The sequence below is a fragment of the Gadus macrocephalus genome, chromosome 22 (genome assembly GCF_031168955.1).
Source record: "Gadus macrocephalus chromosome 22, ASM3116895v1".
NCBI classification, from domain to species: domain Eukaryota; kingdom Metazoa; phylum Chordata; class Actinopteri; order Gadiformes; family Gadidae; genus Gadus; species Gadus macrocephalus.
Window position 1 is genome coordinate 10,416,155 of NC_082403.1, and position 23,970 is coordinate 10,440,124.

Genomic DNA, 23,970 nt, shown 5'->3' on the forward strand with positions numbered 1-23,970 from the left:
ATTTTGAATGGCCATGGTTTTTATACCTGCAACAGTGTAGGAGGAGGAGGTACCGAAAATTAGTGGGAATAATAATAATTAGACAGGTCATAACAATAGTGTGGCTTGCTTTACAACAACAACAATTATTTGAATAATTAGCCTAATCATGAAATACTAGTTATTCATTCATGAGTTTGCTGACTTGACACGGGGTCTGTTCTGAAAATTATTAAGCTCTTCTGAGGCTGATAACCGCTTATCCATGTTAAACCGCGCTGTTCGCCCGGTTCCTCATAGGCTACTATTTAAAGGGGCTGGGATAGTGCTACTGATCAATGTGCAACTTGGTTTAACTGCATTTTTACTATAATTTATAACTGCACACGGGCGACTTCCTGACAGAACCAGTAGCCATGAAACTGGTACTCCCAAATCCTGGCCTAGATGAACATATTCCTTCGTATGAGGAGCTGGAGGAGCTGGAGAAGAAGGAGGTCGGGGACAGACCCAAATGGGACAACAAGGCGCAGTATATTCTCACCTGTGTAGGATTCTGCATTGGTCTCGGTAACGTGTGGCGCTTCCCGTACTTGTGTCAAAGTCATGGAGGAGGTAAGCTTGGACATGACATGTCTGAGATCCAAACATAGAGATCCAAGTGCTGAACTTTGTTAACCTCTGAGGTATCCGATGGTTTTAAGTGAGCGTTTGGGCGTTTTTCTTTAACGATTGGCCCAATTATGTATCTGATGTGCGAGAAAAGCCTATAATTAGGGTAATCATTTATTTTGTTCAAGAGATTAAGGGTAATGCCTAACCCATTGCATCCCTCTTTGTAGAAGTTTGAATGAATGAGATACCACAACCAAGGACGTCTAACGATGTCATACACCTGACGATTGAGTTAGCCTACGTTATGTAGTAGGCTACAGTAGTTTACTGTATGCGCCTATGCCTAAACCTTTGGCCAAACCATATTTCAATTCCAAGGCCTGAACACGTGTGCTCTCTTGTGGCCAAAAATTGTATTACAGAATAATTCAGTTGAGAAGATTTGCTGATTTTTATTCAACTTATTCCACCAAAGTTCATTAAAATAATACACTAGCAGAAATATGAAGTTAATATGGAAGATTGTATTATTATCAGGGGGCGAAATTTCAACAACTACACAAGGAATTTGTTTTTTCAAGTCTGTGATTGTTGGACAGTGTAGGCTTACTGCATAAAAAACACTCACATACCCTGTCGTGTTTTAGGGGCCTTCATGATTCCCTTCCTCATCCTCCTGGTCCTGGAGGGAACGCCGCTCCTGCTGTTGGAGTTCGCCATCGGCCAGCGCCTCAGGAAGGGCCCAATCGGTGTCTGGACCTCCATCAACCCTTACCTCACTGGGATCGGTACGGGACCGGCCAGCGCTCCCATGTATAAGGGACCCATATTGTCATTAGGAAGCCTTGCCCGTCGCTTTCCAGCACCCGGCTTTCCTATCTGTCTTCACTGTCCGGTCCATTAAGGTCTGAAATATGTGTAGAATCTCACTTCTAGTGTTAACAAAGAAATGCTCCAAATGCCTTAAACCTGCAGTACGGACGTTTTTTTTTACGTTTTACTTTATTCAACCACATCTGAACTGGAAAGTTCAGAATGGCATCAGGGATAAAATGTGCCAATCCATGCGTCAATCCATCCAGGGAATAGGGAATCTTTTTCGATACCGGTATATAATTGTATTGTGGTCCTCCCCCCCCCCACCCGCCGTACAGGTATTGCGTCTATGCTGGTGTCCTTCATGATTGGACTGTACTACAACACCATCATGGCCTGGATCATCTGGTACTTCTGCAACTCCTTCCAGGACCCCCTGCCGTGGAATGACTGCCCCCTGAATGAGAACGGCACAGGTGGGCCTACTGCAAACTACACACACTCGCGCGCATACACACACACACACACACACACACACACACACACACACACACACACACACACACACACACACACACACACACACACACACACACACACACACACACACACAAAATGCATTTTAATTGAATTGATTCCATCATCATTCAAAAAAATTCCCTACATTCATAACCTGTTTTGACACAATCAAAATATGCTCACAAACAATGCATATTCAAGCACGTACACGCACACACAATCAATCAGCTGAGGACCATGTCCCCAACCTGATCCAACTGCAGGCCTAGTCGAAGAGTGTGAGCGGAGTTCCCCGGTGGACTACTTCTGGTACCGCGTCACCCTGAACAGTACTCCCACCATATCGGAGTCCGGCGGCATCCACTGGCCTATTGTGCTCTGTCTGTTGGCCGCCTGGACAGTGCTCTGTGTCTGCTGCATCAAGGGCATCCAATCCACCGGCAAGGTCGGCCATTTTGTTTCCCAGCCAGAATTCCAAACAAATGAACGCATATAGAGTGTTGTGAAAAATGATTAGACTCAGTAGCCGTCTAGGCTTTGTCTTTGTAGAGTGCAATTTTGTTTGTTTGTTTGTTTGTTTGTTTGTTTGACGAGTAAGTGAGTGATTAAGTGAGTTGGTTGCTTTGTTATTTTTCAGCAATGAGCACTGTTGTTTCTCCTCACTGGCTGTTCCAAAGGGCCTCATGTCTGTCATTCCCATTCTCACGTCACATCAGGCGGTGTACATCACCTCCACCCTGCCGTACCTGGTCCTTACCATCTTCCTCATCCGAGGTCTGACCCTGAAAGGAGCCGTGAGTGGGATCAAGTTCCTCTTCACACCGGATGTGAGTGCCCAACGGGAAAGAACACCTTTTGTTTCTGTGTTTTGGGATGTGGCGCCCGTGTCACAATAAATCCTTCTTTGAATGCTTGAATATTTCCCTGTTAAGCAAGTGCCATTCTCAAAGATAACCGCGTCGTTCTATTTTGAGAAACTTTTGGTGTGAGCAATATCTGTTCCCTTAGATCCCATCAGGGAAGCCACTGACACCCAGTTCGTAAAAATTCATAAAACTGCAGATGCAATGGCTTTCATCAGTAGGCCACAGGCTCGTCACTATTGTTTGACCACATTCGGCGATAGAAAGTGACCCAACAGATATTTATTTTCATGAAATTCTTTTAGATACAACTTTAAATATGGACAAACGTTGAATGATGATTTTAACAAGGTTTTCATTTTCTGTGGTTAAAGTCGAGGGAGGGAAGGATTTGGAGACAGTGGGTATGTGTGACTGAGGGATAAGGGTTGCAATATGAGTCATGTGACAACTCGCAGGTGAACGAGCTGATGAACCCCACCACCTGGATGGACGCGGGGGCTCAGGTATTCTACTCCTTCGGGCTGGCATGGGGAGGTCTGATCTCCTTCTCCAGCTACAACCCGATTCAGTAAGAAGTAAACAGCTCCTTCACCAGGCTTTCACTATGTGTGGACGGCATAAAAAACATTTACATTGTAATAATGTAGTAATGCTGAGCTCAACTGTCTGGTAGCATTTCAGCTGGTCATGGTGTGTGTTTATTTTGTCAGATTGGTACATATTCCGTTTTTAACATCAGTATCTATTTTGTATTCATATTACTGTACTTCACTTCTGCTGTGACAAGTTTATTTCTTTGGGGATGGATATATTACATAATATCTTATCTTATCTTATCTTTTCTTGATATGACCTCCAAATCCATTTTAGCTTCAGGTTCCAAATGACAGCTGCAATAAACATGTTTGCTATTCCTTTCCTTCTCTTTTAGCAACAACTGTGAACAAGACGCTGTCATTCTGTCTATCGTCACCGGCTGTACATCCGTCTACGCCGCCACGGTCATCTACTCCATCATCGGCTTCCGGGCGACCAGGAAGTTTGATGAGTGTGTCAGTGGGTGAGCTGATTACTGAGCTACGCTACTGTTGTATAAAGCCCAAAACACTACACAAAACGATTAGAAAATAAATAATATAAAAGGAATTTTCACATCCATATCGACTTCGGTCTGATATAAAGCAATTGATAAAAACAGTCTGCTTACATTTGTGCTCTGTTAAAACAAGATGATTCACTTTCCCTTTTGGGTCACGGTGCAATTATTAACCTAAATTTGCACACTGTCTGTTTTGAGCTTAAGTTATACACACGTTATTGTTTTACATTATACCCTGTTATGTAAAACCTTTTACAGTACATAGGCCTTCAATGAGGGCAATGCAATGTAATGAAAGTGAATATGAGTATACTAAATAATATAATAAAAAACATTTGTACAATACGTCTTTCTTAGTAACATCATGGCGCTGTTGGACGCTTTCGAGCTACCAGAAGGCATTGTGACAGAGGACAACTACAACTTGGCCTTTGACCATTTGAACGCCAGTCAACCCCACGTTGTCCAGGGTTTAAATCTCACCACCTGTGACATGCAGAGGCTGCTCAGCGAGGTGACCATGGCAAACGGACACCAAGCATTGAAGTATCAATCCCTATTGCGATGAGGTTGGCTGAAGTTCTCTTTCACCAGGGCGTGGAGGGGACGGGTCTGGCCTTCATCGTGTTCACTGAGGCCATCACCAAGATGCCCATCTCTCCCATCTGGTCCGTCCTCTTCTTCATCATGCTCCTCTGCCTGGGGCTGTCCACCATGTTCGGGAACATAGAAGGGGTCGTCCAGCCTTTGAAGGACCTCGGGGTCTTCCCTAAGAAATGGCCCCATGCACTGTCCACCGGTAATGGAGCGTTTGCTTCTTCTCTTGACGGCCTTTGCAGGTCGAGATTCTAACAAAATGGAACTGTGTGTGTGTGTGTGTGTGTGTGTGTGTGTGTGTGTGTGTGTGTGTGTGTGTGTGTGTGTGTGTGTGTGTGTGTGTGTGTGTGTGTGTGTGTGTGTGTGTGTGTGTGTTTCAGGTGTCCTGTGTGTGGTGGCCTTTGTCATTGCCCTCCTGTTCGCACAAGGCTCAGGGAATTACTGGCTCGCTCTTTTTGACAACTTTGCCGGCTCTCTCCCCCTGCTCACCATCGCCTTCTTTGAGATGATAGCCGTTGTCTACATCTACGGCATAGATAGGTCAGTGCCTCAGGCTCCTTCCCACATTATCACATTCAACAACAACAACATGTGCCCCTCCGTTGATATGGCTTCCTTTTTTACAAAATGGTTGGACATTGAAAGATCTGGGTTTTCAAATGATTGAAACATAACCTCTCGGCTTCAGGTTCAACAAGGACCTGGAGTTCATGATTGGACATAAGCCCAATATCTACTGGCAGGTGACATGGAGGTTCATCAGCCCCCTGATAGTCCTCGTCATCTTCCTCTTTTACCTGGTGACCAAAATCCAAGAGGAGCTCACCTACTTGGTCTGGGACCCTGAATACGTAAGCACGCAGAGTGGCCTCTTCTGTCCTCAGTTAACTCAACTGTATTCTTGTCTCTTCCAACTGTTGTGTCATGTCAGTATATCTAATTATTCATCTAAATTAATATACATCCTTCGGTCAATCTGTTTTTCATCAATCCCCCTCCTTTCACCCATCCGTCCATCAATGTATCTATCGATCCATCAATCAATCTATCTATCTATCTATCCCCACTCATCAATTCAGGATCTATTCATTTATCCATCTTTCTAAAGATGTCTCTCAATAATAATCCTAATAGCTGACTAGCATGTGTGTTCTGATGCCGCAATGTGCTCGGCCCTGCAGGAGAACTTCCCCACGTTGGCCTCGATACCGTACCCCTCCTGGGTAAACGCCGTCATCGTGGTCCTGGCGGGGATCCCCAGTCTCTGCCTCCCATTCTTCGCCATGGGCCGGTTCATCTACGTCCGCTGCAGGAAAGACAAAGACCAGGACACGCCCAAGAACGTGCTGTATAGCATTAATATCTAGCCATAATGTGATACTGGTGAATAAAATACATATTTTAATAAAAAACGTTTCGGGGTCATCTCATGCAAGTCGCGGGATGGGTGAGGATGTTTTAGAGGGGTTGTGCTGGGGCAGGATTGTGAAGGATTTTGCAAGATAAGAAATAATTTGCATTTGGTCATCCTTTAGCATTGAGGCACTGCAATCAATATGTATTCCAATGTCAATCATGATTCTCACTGATCAAAATAAAACAAATAAAGGGCCATACAGTCAGCGTCAACAAAGTCGATTGGACAAGAGGAATTCAGGGACAAATTTCCCAGAATTTGGGTGAAGGTATATGGGCCTTGGACGTGTTCTCTAAGCACACCAATAAAACCTAGATAAAAAAGAACCTTATCATCTGTCTCTTATACAGCTAGCCTCATAACGATTTCACTCTCTTTTTGGTGCACTGAAGCCGTAGGCTTAGCTCGGTTATCCATTAAACCAAGTCCTGGTACGCCTTTCCCACCCCGGTACATTTCCACTGGGTGGAAGTAGGCATTTCAAGTCCCAAGCCCCCACTGCATCTCTGTCTGTCTAGCAGGCAGGTTGAAAATGGCTAAACCCCAGGAGAGACCAGAGTGGGCAAACAAGGCCCAGTATCTGCTGACCTGTATTGGATTTGCAGTAGGAGTGGGAAACGTGTGGCGCTTTCCGTACCTTTGTCAAATCCATGGAGGAGGTAAGCCGCAGTATACCTTTAACTAGGATAGAACTTTGTATTTTCTTTTCAGCAGTTTGGCATTTTAAAAATGGCTGCTGGGTTGGCTCATTGTGTTAAACTCGTTGTCCTCGCTGTCCTATGTGTGTCCTATGAAGGATGAAGGATTTAGAATGAGTATAGGCTGTATAGGGTTTAAACTCCAACGGATGCAGAGTCACGATGTCCTTCTGAAGCAGATGGGGTTTTTTTTGTGAACCTTTCGCAACGAAAAATTCAATACAAAGTTATTCGAATAGACCCAAACCACTATCTGCAATGTAAATTGATATATATTTGTATCAACCTGTATTTCACAGTTACACAATTAGCGTAGGATCATACACCACCTAAACATGTTGTCTGAACCAACCAGCCTTATCCCCCCGTCCCTCTCTCCAGGTGCATTCCTCATCCCCTACCTGATAGCCTTGGTATTCGAGGGCCTTCCCCTGCTCTACCTGGAGCTGGCCATCGGACAGAGGCTGCGAATGGGCAGCATCGGCGTCTGGAGATCCATCTCCCCTTTCCTGGGTGGAGTCGGTAGGTTGGTTAATGAGGAAACTTCTTTTCAGCAGTTTGGCATTTTAAAAATGGCTGCTGGGTTGGAAACTGTGCTGCTCGCATATTTTGGTGGTTTGTGCGTCAATGTTTAATAACCGACGTCAGGCCAACATCACTATGCTATTTGTGTAAATAGCATCATATAGGCCTACTGTTGAAGTTCATTAGTAGGCCTACCTGACAGGTTAACGTAGCACAAGATGATGCTTTGTTGGTTGTGGCCAATAAGCGACTTGAATCAAGGCAGTCAAACATCTTAAAGAAAGGGTGGCTAAGGAGAATGTTGCATGTAGCATGTTCAGCCTAAATTACTGATGCGGACATCAATAAATGACCCGGTCGTCTGTGAACATGCTTTAAACTTGTTACGATGGTCTTCAATAGAGTGACACATAGTCCACACTCGTTACGCAGATCAACGTAGAAGAAGCCGATTTAAACTTTGGGCGGGGAACGGCAATTATGAGGCCTTCCACACGTTGAAGCACACCCATACAGTTAGTTTTGTCTCTTCCCTATGGGAATATAGACTGTGCCTCACTCAGGCTTCATTACAATTCAAATCAGCTTTTGTTCCACCTGGAATTGTCAGGAGGGAGTCTCCTTCCATAACATGAACCCTCACCTCAGGCTCTTGTGGGATGTTTCTGAAATTGGGCCATTCAATTTAATTATTCATAAGCATATATTTTAGCTTGCAATATATTGACATAAAATAAAATAAACAAATTGATTTTAACCTCCATTTTTCTTAACATTGCCGGTAGGAAAACACATAATGAAAGTTGCAGTGGAATGTCTCTTGATAAACTTGGTTGAATGTTGTTGTTGTTTTTTAACAATTAATGATGGTGGAGTACTATTTGTGTTTTTGGACACAAATGTTTGATAACACAACCTACTGTTCCTTCTCCCTCAACATTTCGCTCTTCCCTGTATGCAATAAATTCAATGAATTATATTACAGACTTCACTTATTTAAATTCATTGCAACTTGTTTCTATTTTTTTTGTTGCGTTAACGTGTACTTTTTTCTTACGTTACACACCCAAAATCGTGCGTAGACATCAGTAATTGATGCACAACGTGCTCCCTTGCATTGCTGTTTAATCATCGACAGAAACTCTTCATGAATATGTATGACTGCCTTGATCAAGGTCGCTTATTTGCCACTTCCAGAAAGTCAAGTTAACTTTTCAATTGTTTGTTGCATTAACACGTCCAAATATGCAACATTTCTAAGACATTATTTGCTCTAATGGGCTTATATATACACACACCTGTTTATTGCTTAAAGCTGAAGAGTTTCAAAACCTTCTCAAGACAAGACAGGTTGTTCGCTCTACTCCAAGACATCCCTGAAGAGCATTATTCATTAGCAGCGGTCATAAAGCCAACAAATTTCACTTTTTCTAGTTTTGCCCATTAGCCATCAGGTTGCACCAGAGTTCAATCTGATGAATGGAAACCTCTTTTTCGATGCTTTAGTTTTTTTAACAAAAGTAATCCGTGCAGGTATTTCCTCTATGCTGGTTTCTTTCCTGGTGTCTCTGTTCTACAACACCATCGTGGCCTGGGTACTCTGGTACTTCTTCAACTCCTTCCAGGATCCCCTGCCCTGGAGCCAATGTCCCCTCAACCAGAACCTCACAGGTAGGCAAGGGAGAGAGAGGACACATAGGCATTTCGATTCTCATCCATCTGATATATAGGGAGGATAAGTAGACAGCATCTAGCAATATTTTTTTATAAGTTTCAGAATAGCTTGATTCCCAGTCAACATTGACTGTTGCTAGTTGACACAAAAGACCACTAAACTGTAGTGAGTCTTTTAGATGAGACTAAAACGACATTTTGAGGCAGATACCCTAACACGCATGGGTGAATAGATCTACTGATCAAGTATGAACGTGTTCTGCTTCAATCAACAGCCTACAACCAGGAGTGTGTGGACAGCACACCGTCAAACTACTTCTGGTACCGCCAGACCCTGAACATCACCCCGAACGTGGAGACCAGCGGCTCTCTGCAGTGGTGGATGGTCATCTGCCTGGCCACTGCTTGGTTTGTGGTCTACGTCTGCTTCATCAGGGGCATCGAGACCATTGGGAAGGTGGGCGCAGCTGGTTGTGTCTGTCATGCATTTCCATTGATTTCATAGCACTAGATCCTGCTGATGTTGCATTTACTGGTTAGTTAAGATTTAAAAAATGTTAGAAACATTAGTGGATGCACTTTCTCACTGTCTACTTTTTGACTGTACATTTATTTTTTAATGCACCAACTGCCTGACACGTATGTCATACTAACAGAAACTGAGATACTCAACATGGTTATTTTTAGATGGCTAAGAAATTGATGCATTAGAAAGAATGAAAACCTCCATATTTGGAACGAACCGAACAAACAAACAAACATTTAAAGGGGTAGTTCGGAATTTTGGACATAGGGCCTGATTCCCAAGTTATCCTTGGTGTGCTTTGTCATTGGAGACAGTTTTCAACACATTTCATTCAGTCCTTCTAGTTGCAGAGTTTGCTCGTGCTAGGCTAGCGCATGGCAACGGGCAACACTAGCCTGCTAATAAAACAGTCTTACCCACTCCACAGTACATCTGAGGATAATCAACTGTAACGCCAGACTGTCGATGTAAATGTCTGTGTTGATAGAATAATGTTAGAAATAAAACCAACCTTGCATTTTGAGGGACTTGCTGTGTCTCAGCAGCAGTGTTATATTCCAGGTTGTAGGCTACGGCCGCGGTGGACTGATTCCTAGGTTAAATTCCGATGCTGCTGAGAAAGAAGTCCCTCAAAATGCAATGATTCATGCGATGCGAGGTTAGTTTTATTTCTAGCATTATTCTATCAACACAGACATTTACATCTATAGTCTGGCGTTATAATTGATTTACCTCGGGTGTACTGTGGAGTGGGAAAGACTGTTTTATTAGCAGGCTAGCATTGCCCATTGCCGTCCCGTGCGCGAGCGAACTCTGCAATTAGAAGGACTGAATGAAATGTGTTGAAAACTGTCTACAATGATAAAGAACACCAAGGATAACTTGGAAATCAGGCCCTATGTCCACATTTCCAAACTACCCCTTTAAGAGCCTATCGCTTCACTTTTTTCACAAAGATGTCGAAGCTCATATCAACTTTCAAATTTCTTTGCCAATAAGCAGCCATTTGCTCATGATGCTTGGTGGATTCGTTATAAACTCAATTGTGAAACGACTTCTATGCACCGTATTCTCCCAGGCCGTGTACGTAACGGTCACCCTGCCGTACGTGGTTCTGACCATATTCCTGGTGCGTGCACTCACTCTGCCAGGGGCAGCCGACGGCCTGAAGTACCTCTTCACCCCAAAGGTAGCCGCTCTCGTCTCTTATCTCATCAAATCACAATGGGCCGTATTCCTCTAGCGGCCATATTTGTTCTCAACTTTAGCTGGGTATCGAACAAAGATGGCCACCATGTGAATGAGGCCCATTCGAACAATGTCCGATGATCCACTGCTCTAGATCTGCACTTCCCATTCAAATTGTTTGTTTTTGTTATCGCTATTTGCCATTGTTAAGTTGTGAACAGATAAGGTGTATGCATGCCGTAACCTTTATATTTTGTTCTCCATTTATCTGAATATATAATGGGCATTTTTTCAACTTCTTACCGTACCCGCCTAGACGATTGTTAAGAGAATAAGAATGAACAGTATGAGGCATTTAGCGTGCCTGAGCTTCTCCATATGGATTGGTGTTTCTCTCATCAGTGGGAGATCTTGATGAATCCCCAGGTGTGGCTGGATGCCGCCACCCAGATCTTCTTCTCACTCTCCGTGGCCTTTGGAGGTCTGATCGTCTTCTCCAGCTACAACCCTTCAGAGTCAGTGATCCTACTTTCAGCAAAACACAACCTTTATGACTTCTCTCAGGAAATATGGCTGCTAGTGACCCATGTCCTACTTTTTGGTAGACCCACATATAATTGGGACCTTTATAATGCAGTCTTCCTTCCGTCATTTAGTTTTTATTTAACCTTATATAACAGAAGATAAGTAGATAGTGTTTGTAAGGTTTAAGAGCCCTTATTTGAGGAAAATCAAAGGTTGTAGTTACTCTGGGAACAATAACCCCAGAATAAAGCAATAAATAATAATAATCTTTTTCATGGCTTTGTAGTAAGTTCATCTTTTTTGAATTCCAAACATAGGACAGTATTACAATACATAATATATAATTAACCATCAATAATCTACAAATGTTTTTTTTCTTCTATCACATAAAAACAAAAACCTGCATATGATTGTCAAACATAAACCAACTGTAGCTGACATCAGACATTCTTCACATTTCAATAGTTTCATCCGGGAAATGTTTAGGGATAAAAAACACCTTTCAAGGCCAACGCAGAGTTAATTAGTAAAAACATTATATTCATGTTTGTCATTAGCTTAGCCATTACATGAGGCTTTGGAAAGTGGTAACTACACTGGAAGAAATCCTTATTTGTTATTTATAGAAATCGTATATTTATATCATTCTAAGAAATTGCATAGCTATCCTATTATCCTATTAATAACCCCATTAGTGAGTGGAATGTGCAGTGAGAATTTATCTATCTGTTCTATATATTTGCTGCTAATTTCTTCCAAGGATTGTCTATTTGCTCTCCAAAACCTTTGTCTTATTAATTTGATTTTTTTATTGTGACAAGGCTCCCAGTTTAAGCTATGACAAGCAATTATTTGATGTGTTCAAAACCACTGAAAATCCTTCTCTTTGAATATACAATCCCATGTTTATCACATGCTACTTCTCTTCTCTGCAATGCAGGAATCCCTGTCGACCTACACACTAGATACAATCCTATTAATTCCCGTTTATGTTATATTGTAAAAGAAATGGTGTATGCATGGACTAAAAAATGACTGATCTTATGTCTTATCTCCTCTCGCCTGGTGTGTGTGTTTTCTATTGCATCAGTAACGACTGTGAGAAGGACGCTGTAGTGGTTGGTCTGGTGAACAGCGCCACCTCCCTCTACGCCTCCGTCTCCGTGTTCTCCATCCTGGGATTCAAAGCCAAGAACAACTATGTCAGCTGTCTACAAAGGTACGCACTGCCTACTGTAGTAGCATTAGCCCAACCCTATGGTCTTATATAATTGGGGTCCTTTGTGGAGATGGTTTTGTTTGTTCATATGAGCAACTGGTGTAGCCATCTCTGTGTGAGATATTGCATTGGGGTTAAAAATGAAGTTTCTACAGTGGCATCCAACTGAATGCTCCTCCCCACCCTTTCCTACAACAGAGAAGCTAAGCTGGCTGTACTGCTTACAACCACACAATGGTTGTAAGCAGTCAGGCTTTAGTTAGGTATGGTAAACATGTCTGACCCAGGTGGCAATCATTCACTTTATTTCAATTGTCTATTGTCTTGTTACCAGTGGATATCAACCAACAGGATGAGAGTACCCTGCCGTGGGATCTTCCTTGAAAGGAAACCCAAACACAATTCCCAGAGATTAGAGAACAGTCATTCAGCTTAAACGTCAGTTTCTAAATCAATAGAGGAAGGATAACCTGGAGGAATCCAAAGGGAAACAGGATATGTGTAAAGAACAGATTCAGAGCATATTGAAATGACAGCTTTTTCAACATCATACAATACAATTTATGAATCTATCACTGAACCTTACCACTGAACAATTAGCTACTAAATTCTCTCCTAGACAATGGTCTCATTTTGGTAATATCCACCTTACCCAATAAAGTCCTTCTTCTACGTCGCTCTAAAGGGAAGGGTGAAGTTGGGGGGAATTAAATTGGTTGCAATCTGCAACCTCACTGCTGGCACTCAATTCTACAAACTGCCCCTTTTAATATATCCAATACAAAGAGGGCCTAAACGCAACCTTGGTCTTATCTTGGGAGTACGAGTAGAGAGAAGATCAGGTCGCCTAGCTATCATCTAGGGAGTATGTCTACACAGCGTAGATGGACTAGGGCCATGCCCTTGTCATTCAGACCACATCCTGTCATGGATACGCCTCAACAAACAGGGATGTGTACGATCATTGATAATATATTAGGGCTGTGCAATAAATCAAATTTGTATCATGATTTAACTTATTTTAACTAATATAATGATTAAATATTTTATAGAAATACATTTTTGTATGTTATTTAAGATTTTCTATTTTCTATTTGACAATTTGTGTATTTGTTTAAGGGCTAAATTACATAGTTCTCAGTTAAGACGTTTTTTTTGGAAAGAAAGGCTGAATAAATGCATCATGTTTTCAAACTCAAAAATAATTGTTTGAATAATCGTGATTTCAAAATTGACTAATTTTTTCTATAATCGAGCAGCCCTAAAATATATCGCTCTTTCCTCATAGCAACATCTTGGCTCTGACCGACCGCTTTGAGATTGGAGACCAGAACATGACCCTGGACAACTACGAACAGATGCTTGGATATCTGAACAGCACACGGCCGGAGGAGGTGGCCCAGCTGAACCTGAGGCCCTGTGACCTCCAAACATTCCTTGACCAGGTACTGACTGACGGGTATCCATGAGCCCGTTGGGGATTTGATTGCATTCCATTAAGTCATTCAACACATACTTACTTAGATATGCGTTGCAAACTAATATTGGAATCTTCCACAGAAATAGCAAATGATAACATTAGTGGAGTTGAATGTTTTTCTCAGGCATCAGACACAGGGGGGGGAGAACATTCCACGTCTCATGCTTTGCTCTCTTCCATTTAATTAGTTTCACTTGCGGTGAAACTGGGCAACTAGGCTTCATTATGTATCGGTCCTCCTTTCTCAGAGTGCGTCTGGTACCGGCCTGGCGTTCATTGTCTTCACCGAGGCAGTGATAGAGATGCCGGGGTCCCAGGTCTGGGCCGTGCTGTTCTTCGTCATGCTCTTTAGCCTGGGCCTCTCCACCATGTTTGGAAACTTGGAAGGAGTTCTAAACCCCCTGATGGAGCTAAACTTGGTCCCAAAGTGGATGCCCAGGTGGCTTTTCACTGGTAGGTATAGGCCAGCTCCTGGAACCTTTCCTAGTTAATGTGCATAAGGAGTTCATAGTTCAAGTTTCCAAACAGATAGATTTCGATTTAATTCATTACAAACATTCAAACCAATATCCAATTCAAACAGGATTTCTTTTTCAACAATTAACAAACCATTGTTGTCACTCAACAACATTCAACTCACTTGTTACTCCGGCTACATTTCATTATCTGTTCATCTGTCAACCTTGTGTGTTTTAGGCATAGTTTGTTTGGTGGCGTTCCTGATGTCTCTGATCTTCACCCTGGGCTCCGGGAACTACTGGTTGGAGATCTTCAATGGCTATGTGGGCTCCGTTCCGTTCCTCATCATTTCCTTTTTCGAGATCGTCGGCGTGGTGTACGTGTACGGACTTAAGCGGTAAGCTTCGCTCTTAGGTAGCACTCAAGTGGATTTCTTTTTCTGTGTGAAAAAAAAAAGACTCTCACTTTGAATGTACAGCTTCAGTGAAGACATCCACACCATGACAGGCAGAAGGCCCAACATCTTCTGGAGGGCCTGTTGGCTCGTCATCAGCCCGCTGTACCTCCTGATTGTGTTTGTGGCGTATGTTTCCGTGCAGGCAGATAAACACCCCAACTACCCCGCATGGGACCCCAGCCACGTAAGGCGGCCGCACACGTTCAGTCGGTCCGAGATAGAATCCAAAGTCAGACGTTACTATTACTCATGGGATAGGTTTTTGTCCCCCCTCAGGTGGATTTCCCCCGGACGAACGTGACGCCGTACCCGGACTGGGTGTTCGCCATCATCGTTCTCCTCTCTGGGTTGCCCGTGGCCCCCATCCCACTGGTGGCGCTGTACACGCTGATCTGCTGCGGGTTGAAAGGTCGAAGGAGTCTACCCTCGGAGCCTCAGCCCAGCCCCTGCGTCGCTGAGTAAGTAATAAGTTATTATGACAAGCAATTATATGATGTGTTCAAAACAGCAATGAATTGAAAATGTACAATCCCATGTTTATCACATATCCCAGAATCCACTGTCGACCATCACCTAAACACTAGATACAATCCTATTAGTTCACGTTTGTTTAATATTGTGAAACATGGTGTTTTGTGTATACATGGGCTAAAAATGATTGTTCTTATGTCTTCTCTGATCTCGCCTGGCGTGTTTTCTATTGCATCAGTAACGACTGTGCGAGGGACGCTGTGGTGGTTGGTGCGGGTTGAGTCGGGGGAAGATACCCTCGGAGCCTTGGCCCCGCCCGCGCGCATCCGAGGACAGGGATGGATGGTGAAGAGGCTGTCCCTGAAAAGACATTCGTGTGAAACTTCTGGAGCATCCGTTGTGTGCGATGTTACATGCACAACTGCTCTTTACAAATGGTATTTCCGGAGTAGTAACCACTTTCCTAAGCCTCATGTAATGGCTAATACAACGCTAATGGCAAACTTGAATCTAATGTTTTTACTAATTAACTTTATTATTTGGCCTTGAAAGGTGTTTTTTATCCCTAAACATTTCCCGGATGAAACTAGTGAAATGTGAAGAATGTCTGATGTCAGCTACAGTGAAATTGGTTTATGTTTGAAAATCATATGCAGGTTTTTGTTTTTATGTGACAGAATAAAAAAAACATTGTAGATTATTGATGGTTAATTATATATGATGTATTGTAACTTCTGTCCTTTGTTCGGAATTCAACAAAGATGAACTCACTACAAAGCCTTAAAAAAGATTATTGTTATTTATTGCTTTATTCTGGGGTTATTGTTCCCAGAGTAACTACAACCTTTGATTTCCTTGATCGATGACTGATTTATCATTTATTCCATATAAAACAATTTTAAGACAGAGTCAAACTATATGTCACATGATCATGTTTTTAAACCAATGTGCCCAAGTGCCTTGGATTCAGGCATCACCTGGTTAACCATTAACTTAGGGCTTGGTTCCGCCCCAAACAAACACTGTCATAGGCATTAGATCATCCTGTCATGTCATGTCACCTTTTACTTGAAAGCCTGTTAAACCAATAACTACACTCATCGCACCTATAAACCCCCCAACCCCCCCCCCCCCCCCCCCCATGCATTTAAATCTGCGAGTATTTGAACACACCCCACTTAGAGAGAGAGAGAGATAAAGATAGAGAGAGTGAGTCAAACGAGGAGAGAGGGCATAACCAACTGGACATCATACTTTGCCTTCGGTCGACAGACCCTGCGACTGGATTGTGAGTCCAACTTAATACCAGACCAGACTCCCCAAAATATAACCAAGGGGTTGCCTTGGATATCAGCCTTGAAAGTTCTCCATCACTGGATTTGGGATCTAACCTTGTTGTTTGAAGAGCTGTCTCTGCAACATGGGGAAAACAGTGGACTCCAATGGGAAGGAGGAGAGACCTAAATGGGACAACAAAGTCCAGTATCTCCTGACCTGCGTTGGCTTTGCTGTGGGACTGGGGAATGTATGGCGTTTTCCCTATCTGTGCCAAATCTACGGTGGTGGTAAGGTACTACTTTTTATAGATATATTTATCCTCTATGAATACTTGAATGAATGAATACATGATAGCGGGAATCTGTCATGTCCAACTTGGTGTGGGGGATGTTGGATACAATAATTATATGTTGTGGTTTTATGCAACCACCTGAATAAATTCATGCTTATTAATTTACAAAATGAGTTATTTGAGATCAGGGTCAGAAAATAACAACTGTCACCAGCCATTGGTTGATAGGTTTGACCATAAGAATGGTAGAAAGATTCAAGGTTAAATATTCAACAATCACTTGGCTGGTAATTTTTTCTAGAAAATGAAGGAAAAAGACTAAACTCTGAATACTCAATTTTTGGCCCTGATAGAGATATATATATAAAAAATGTTTTTCCTTTTGAATAAAATATTGTTTGTCCATTTGAAATTGAAATGTCAATAGCCGGTGTCCTTTCGGTGAGTTTGCATCATATTCTCCATTATTTAAAATAAAGGATGAGCGTTATTCATCTAATATATGTCTCGGAGATCATTAAAGTCAAACTTAGCCCTCGTATTTAAGTAAACATATGTTTGACAATCCTATAGTGAACCATTAGTCGCAGCCTTGTATCATCTGATAAGGTACCTTCAGATTTTAGTCAAATCCAATGTAAAGGGTTCAACTAATGGCTGGATGACAGCTTGTCCACCGTCACAATCTTCACATAAAATGGGGATGAAGAAGCTCTGTGTCGGTGTATGTGTTTTGATTGTTTTGGAGCCTCTAGTTGGGAGTCGAGTTTAGAAATTAGGCTAACAGACGACAGATTTTTAACAATTAGATTGTCTGACGAAGAGCACAGACATCATGGACAAAGTCCCCGATTGTTTCTACATTCCTGCCTGACGTCTCAAGTATTTCCCCACCCAGGTGCATTCCTCATCCCCTACCTGATAGCCTTGGTATTTGAGGGCCTTCCCCTGCTCTACCTGGAGATGGCCATCGGACAGAGGCTGCGCATGGGCAGCATCGGCGTCTGGACCTCCATCTCCCCTTTCCTTGGTGGAGTCGGTAGGTCGCCTTAAGATCGATTTGAAGACAGTGTCTGATACCTGATAACATTAGCATTGAGTCATTTGAATGGGCGTGCAAGCTTTGAGACATGGTTTGAGTAGCAACAAAAAAGAGATGTGTCCTAGTAAAAAAAAAAGCATCTGGAAGTGCAGCAAAAACCACATGTAACATACAAATGTGAGGCTTCCTGCTGATAAAGAGCAGTTTGGGTTCAGGAACATGGCGGATTAATCAATGGGGTTGACAATCGATCCCAATTAGGAGGACCTTAAATGAGAATCTACAATAATCAAAAAAAAAATCAAGATTCTGCTCACTGCTACTCATGTTGCCCAGGCATGGCCAGCATGGCGGTGTCGTTCCTTGTGAGCCTGTTCTACAACACCATCCTGGCCTGGGTGCTCTGGTACTTCTTCCACTCTTTCCAGGATCCCCTGCCCTGGAGTCAGTGCCCGCTTAATGACAACTCTACAGGTAACAGGAAGTGCATCCGCATGTCTTGGTCATGGCTCGGGGTCTGGGTTAGGTTTCCAAGGCTTTTCAGGGCAGGATTGCTAAAAGTTTTACTGTACTTGATCACATAACAGTTATCTGTTAACAAATAAGCAACGATAACATTTTGAGGCAAATACCCTTTCTTGAACCGGTGATCTCCTTGAACAGCATACAACCAAGAGTGTGTGGACAGCACGCCGGTAAACTACTTCTGGTACCGCCAGACCCTGAACATAACCCCGGACATCGAGATTAGCGGCTCTCTGCAGTGGACGATGGTCATCTGCTTGGCCACCGCCTGGTGTGTGGTCTACATCTGCTTCATCAGGGGTATCGAGACCATAGGGAAGGTGGGTGCACCGGGTTGACTTTGGTTGTCATTGATTTTGTAAGGATATACAAGGAGGGATATTCTACCACAGGGTAAATGCAGGAGTTTGGCCTAACGTACCATTGTTTCAACTACTATCTAATAACCACACTTGAGTGATTGTTTTTGTCTTCAAGGCAGTATATGTGACAGCTACCTTCCCCTACCTGGTGCTGACTATATTCCTGATACAAAGCCTCACTCTGCCTGGATCCACTGATGGCCTGATCTACCTCTTCACTCCCGATGTAAGTTATTACAACTTTTAGGCAGACCTCTCACATTCTCACATTTGGGAGCATGTTTGATGTGATTTTGTATGCGTTGTTTTGTTCTTCCTTAACCTCCTCCTCCAGTGGAACGTGCTGAAGAATCCCCAGGTGTGGCTTGACGCCGCCACTCAAATCTTCTTCTCGCTCTCATTGGCTTTCGGAGGTCTCATCGCCTTCTCCAGTTACAATCCTGAGAAGTTGGTTTTCTGTTCATAATGCTAACCTTGCTAATGCTAACCATGCTAAAGCTCAGCTTTCTAATGCTTACCTTTCTAGCACATGCAGGTCTGTCATTAAGCAATGACAGACGATGAAGTGTTAATGATCTGTGTTCTCTCCCGGATGCACATCAGGAATAACTGTCAGCGAGATGCTGTTCTGGTGGGTGTGATCAACAGCATTACATCTATTTATGCAGCCATTCCCATATTCTCCATTCTGGGCTTCAAGGCCACCAACAACTACAACTCATGCCGCATGAGGTAATTCAAGTTTACTCTTTCAATTTTGTTTAAATTGCCTCTAGATATAATACACATTTGTATTTCGTCTGCAGCAACATCTTATCTCTGACCAACTACTTGGAGATCGGGGACCAGAACTTGACCTTGGACAACTACGAACAGATGCTTGAACATCTGAACAGCACACGGCCGAATGAGGTTGCACAGGTGGAACTGAGGTCCTGCGTACTTCAAAATTTCCTTGACCAGGTACTAAGGGAACGATCAATAGATAGATAATTCTGATAATAATATTCAATGATTGAATATAAACATATACTTTCCATCCTCTTTTCTCAGAGTGCGTCTGGTACCGGCCTGGCGTTCATTGTGTTCACCGAAGCGGTGATAGAGATGCCGGGCTCTCAGGTCTGGGCCGTGCTGTTCTTTGTCATGCTCTTCAGCCTGGGCCTGTCCTCCATGTTTGGAAACATGGAGGGCATTCTTACGCCTATTCGGGACCTTAAACTGGTGCCAACGTGGATCCCAAGCGAGCTTGTCACAGGTTTGCAGTGCACCACTGCCATTTGATGTTCCTCAACACAATTGGAAAAAAGACAGAGATGTCACTCTGAAAGTTTTGACATTTTCGTTCCCAGAAACATCATTACTTTTGCTTTACTTATTCAGCTGATCTGATATTTGATACGACCATAGTGCAGTGCAATTAATTTAGATGTAATGTCGAAAACTAGGAAAAGCAAGAGTAAACTACAACTGCAAGCAGTTATGCAGGGGTCCAAGAAATGTGCATTTCGCCGGCACAACGCGAACCATGTGTTCAAAACGCTACCGTGAACCTGTGGATATAAAGGTTTTGACTGTGGGAGATTCGGTGTGGGCGATATATCCCCAAACGCGTTTTCAGAACATTCCTTTGGCCAATTACACAATGTGGTCGTTTCTGGCGCCCCCTTTTGGCGAAATCTTCCGAAGAGAATTTTCCTCGTGGCGAAATTTTCCGATTTTTTTAGTGAACGCCATTAAGGGTAGCGCCGACATGTGTGTAAAATTTGAACTCGATCCGATGTCTAATTTTGATTTTTTTGGATTTATGATTTTCCAGGTATAATTTTGCTAATAAACCAATATTCAAAACGCTACCGTTTCGTCGTCGAAGGTCGGATCAAAAAAGTGTTCGAATTTATTTTTTTGTGTGCGTCTGAAGATGTCGTGTGCAAAGTTTGGTATCGATTGGTGAAGAAATGTGGGAGGAGTCGGGAAAAGGCAGTAAAATTATAGACGCAAATGGTCGAGCCTATGCCGAAAGATGCAGCAGACTCCAGTGAATCTGTGTGTCTAACGTTTTGGACTGTGGGAGGTTCGGTGTGGGAGTTATAGCCCCAAATGCGTATTCCTTGGTATAGCGCCACCTAGGGACCGGCGTGTCTGGATTTAGTTTGTATCTGAGTAGCGGTGCCGGACCTGGATCTAGTCATGCAATTGGCGTGTGTGCACCATTTACGGTTTGGGCTGTGGTTCCACTTTCACGGGGAGGTAGTATAAAAAAAAATTTGCTACAAAAACAATAGGGATCCAACCTGTTGGCTTGGACCCCTAAAAAACAAGTAATGGGTAGAGGCAAACCCCAACCACAGCGAGTTCTACCAGCATCCAATGCGGAAGTGACAAACATTGCAGTAGCACCGGGTGGCCATCAGGAGGTGGTACCAAAAGTGAGCAATTCTTCGCTGACTCACTTGTTAAAACAGGCCGTTTTCACAGTCTTATTGAACCTATTTACAGCCTGGTCCAAAAAAAACATTCTAGTCAGTATGTTTAGTTTATATCTCCATGACAACACTGAGGTGAATTTTTTTTAGCAGGCTAGTTTTTATTTTATTGGAGGTTAAAATTTATGAATAATTAGGGGCGCGACCTCTTGAGTGCCAGCTAGCCGCTGACCCTCACCTCACCTCGGAGGCTAGTTTTCAGGATTAGCATGCTATCTCCGTCCTCTTGACCTCGACTGCGTTCATTCCTATTGTTCATTCCGGTGCCAAGATGCCTTGCTCTGCGGTCAACTGTACCAACCGATAGTTTAAAAACTAATGAGCTATGAGCTAATTTGGTGTACGTCACCTAGATGGGTGAATGTCCCATCAGGATGATGTGACGTCTCTTCATGTATCAAACACTACTAATTCTCAGTCAAGGTGAAATATTAACATTTATACCATGGTCTTGGGGAATACTGGATTCTGATTGGCTGCAGGGTGTGCTTAACCCCTGATATAAAGACACCTGCTAAGTAGTTCCAGTCAGATTGTCCTAGAGTATCTGTGGTATAAAGGCTTGGACGAAATTCGAATTATAAATATGTACAATGCATAACGTTAGCTCTCGTAGCTAAGGTCTGTCCTATTTACTGGAGGAGTGAACAACGTTTCCGTTGCATAAGAACCTTACGGGAGAACCTTTATATTTGGTTTGTAAAACGCATGAAAATTTGAATGAATAGTCTTAATTTATTTTCTTTGGCAAGTGACCATAAGCGGTAAAATGCCCTTCGAGGTGTCCATTATAAGAAATTAATGGAGGCCTCTGCGTCCTCCATTAATTTCTCCATAGGATTGTAGTTTATTATCGAATCTGCCCGACTTTGTAACGCATAGGGTACCCGTGCCGGACTTAAATACTCCATGTCTTCTCTCAACTTTCAAAGCTGGTGTTTGCCTGATCTCCTTCCTGGTGGCCCTGGTGTTCACCCTGGGCTCAGGGAACTACTGGCTGGAGATCTTCAACAGCTACGTGGGCTCAGTGCCACTGCTCATCATCGCCTTCTTCGAGCTGATCGGAGTCATCTATTTCTACGGGATGCAAAAGTAACCATTTCCTTCTAGCATTAATCGTGATTGTCATTTTTGAGTGTGTTTTTGGTGGTAGATATGAAGTCGTCATTTTTGTATTCATTTATTCCCTAAACGTAGGTTCTGTTCCATGTTAGATACAGTTAAACCTAAAGGAACTCTATTAATCACATTCATGTTCTATGTCTCTGGGCAGGTTTAGTGACGACATCCTCTTCATGACTGGGAAAAGACCCAACATCTTCTGGAGGGTTTGCTGGAGGTTTATCAGTCCATTGTACCTGCTGGCGGTGTTTCTGGCCTATGTGGTTATTCAGGCCCAGCAGCACCCACAGTATCCTGCATGGAACCCTGACTATGTGAGTGAACCGATCAGAGACAAAAGACATGACAAAAACAGTTGCTTCGAAAGTGGTTTGAGTATCATCTCTTTTATAACATTTTATAACGTAATATTGTACGTTTATTTTACAATGTTATTGTCATTGTAAAATGTCATTGTAAAAGCAACTCATGGGAATTTGATTTATTGGCTTGTTTTTATCCCAGGTCCATTTCCCCGAGACAGAGGCAAAGGATTACCCAGGCTGGGTGTTTGCCATTATAGTCATCCTCTCTGTGTTTCCGGTGATCTCCATCCCCCTGGTCGCCATTTACAGACTCATTCGCTGTGGATTCAACAGAAAGTCCTCCAAACGCTATGGCATCAATCCCTACATCAACAACAGCTATGATATCGAAACATGATAACGGCAACAGGAATTATGAGAACTTCCGCCCATGACATGAAATGCATGTCTTGAGGTGGCCAAGTAGCTTTGCTTCTTTGGATGTGTGGACTTCTTCAATATAGTCTCATATACTCAACTGTGACGGCTCTATGAGGTGGTATTGGGTTTGGCCTATAGTGCTGAAGATAACTATTTCTGCTGAAATTCAGAAGTAGTTTACAAGTAGGTCTACAATGCTGAATTTTCACGTTTGTTTGTCCCACTACTGCTTTCTACACAATGTTTTTTTTTATGCACCATTCAAGAGCTGATCATGTTTTGAAATAATAATAACAGTAGAGTTTTTGGATATCAAAAACACGACTACTGAGACCTTTTTTAGATAATCTTGCCATTCTCTTGTCTCATAGTTAAGTTACATACTCATAATTATAACTTACTGATAAAACGTACTAAATATTCTACTGTGAATCATTACCACTGGATATTGCAGTTCTTTCATAAAAATGTACTTCCTTGTTGGAGAATGTAATTCAAATCTTTAGTGGGGGCATGCACAATTAATCGAAGAGAAATTGAATTGAGTCTTGTTTACTTCAAGGGTATTGAATATAGAATGATAGTCTAATAGTGATAAATTATATGCGTGTATATGTTTGTTGAATTATTGATTGGGTTTGGCGATGGCAAAGTTTTTCCTTGCAGAGATTGGATAATAGGAGACAAGATTAATAGTGTTTTCACACTGCATTTATTAATATATTATTATGTAATAACTTAGCAACTTATATCTGTTCTATTTATTTGGAACAATGCAAAAAAGTTGTAGAGACTCGATGTGATTGGATGATGCAACAGAGTTACTGTGTGCCATATTTTGAGGATAGTAAAACCAAACTAACTAGTATCACCAACCAAGAACAACAACAACAAGACTTCCTGGAAAACCCTGAATTGAAAAGCAAATATAAAAGGTGTCTGAATGTGTGGTTCAAAAAATTGGATCAAAATAAAGATCATGCTCATTTTACAGAAAGGATTAAAAGT

General features: G+C 42.6%; 3 protein-coding genes across 3 annotated transcripts; all 3 read left to right on the forward strand.

Annotated features, from left to right (window-relative positions):
- Positions 1-261: 261 nt before the first annotated feature.
- On the forward strand, positions 262-5,903 carry LOC132451082 (sodium-dependent neutral amino acid transporter B(0)AT1-like). The gene is made up of 12 exons (XM_060043360.1): positions 262-594; positions 1,242-1,382; positions 1,749-1,886; positions 2,193-2,374; positions 2,646-2,756; positions 3,251-3,363; positions 3,727-3,855; positions 4,252-4,408; positions 4,489-4,693; positions 4,872-5,031; positions 5,180-5,342; positions 5,673-5,903. Exons 1-12 carry the CDS (start codon positions 396-398, stop codon positions 5,856-5,858), a joined length of 1,884 nt encoding a protein of 627 aa, XP_059899343.1. The 5' UTR covers positions 262-395; the 3' UTR covers positions 5,859-5,903.
- Positions 5,904-6,044: 141 nt separating this feature from the next.
- LOC132451083 (sodium-dependent neutral amino acid transporter B(0)AT1-like) lies at positions 6,045-15,851 on the forward strand. The gene is made up of 13 exons (XM_060043361.1): positions 6,045-6,567; positions 6,988-7,128; positions 8,665-8,802; positions 9,081-9,262; positions 10,410-10,520; positions 10,922-11,034; positions 12,135-12,263; positions 13,552-13,708; positions 13,992-14,196; positions 14,440-14,599; positions 14,681-14,843; positions 14,936-15,117; positions 15,369-15,851. The coding sequence occupies exons 1-13, from the start codon at positions 6,441-6,443 to the stop codon at positions 15,409-15,411; spliced, it is 1,851 nt and encodes a 616-aa protein (XP_059899344.1). The 5' UTR covers positions 6,045-6,440; the 3' UTR covers positions 15,412-15,851.
- Positions 15,852-16,294: 443 nt separating this feature from the next.
- Positions 16,295-23,968, forward strand: LOC132451213 (sodium-dependent neutral amino acid transporter B(0)AT3-like). The gene is made up of 12 exons (XM_060043572.1): positions 16,295-16,695; positions 17,599-17,739; positions 18,079-18,216; positions 18,406-18,587; positions 18,745-18,855; positions 18,964-19,076; positions 19,233-19,361; positions 19,436-19,592; positions 19,683-19,887; positions 22,048-22,207; positions 22,389-22,551; positions 22,742-23,968. Exons 1-12 carry the CDS (start codon positions 16,551-16,553, stop codon positions 22,937-22,939), a joined length of 1,842 nt encoding a protein of 613 aa, XP_059899555.1. The 5' UTR covers positions 16,295-16,550; the 3' UTR covers positions 22,940-23,968.
- Positions 23,969-23,970: the final 2 nt, after the last annotated feature.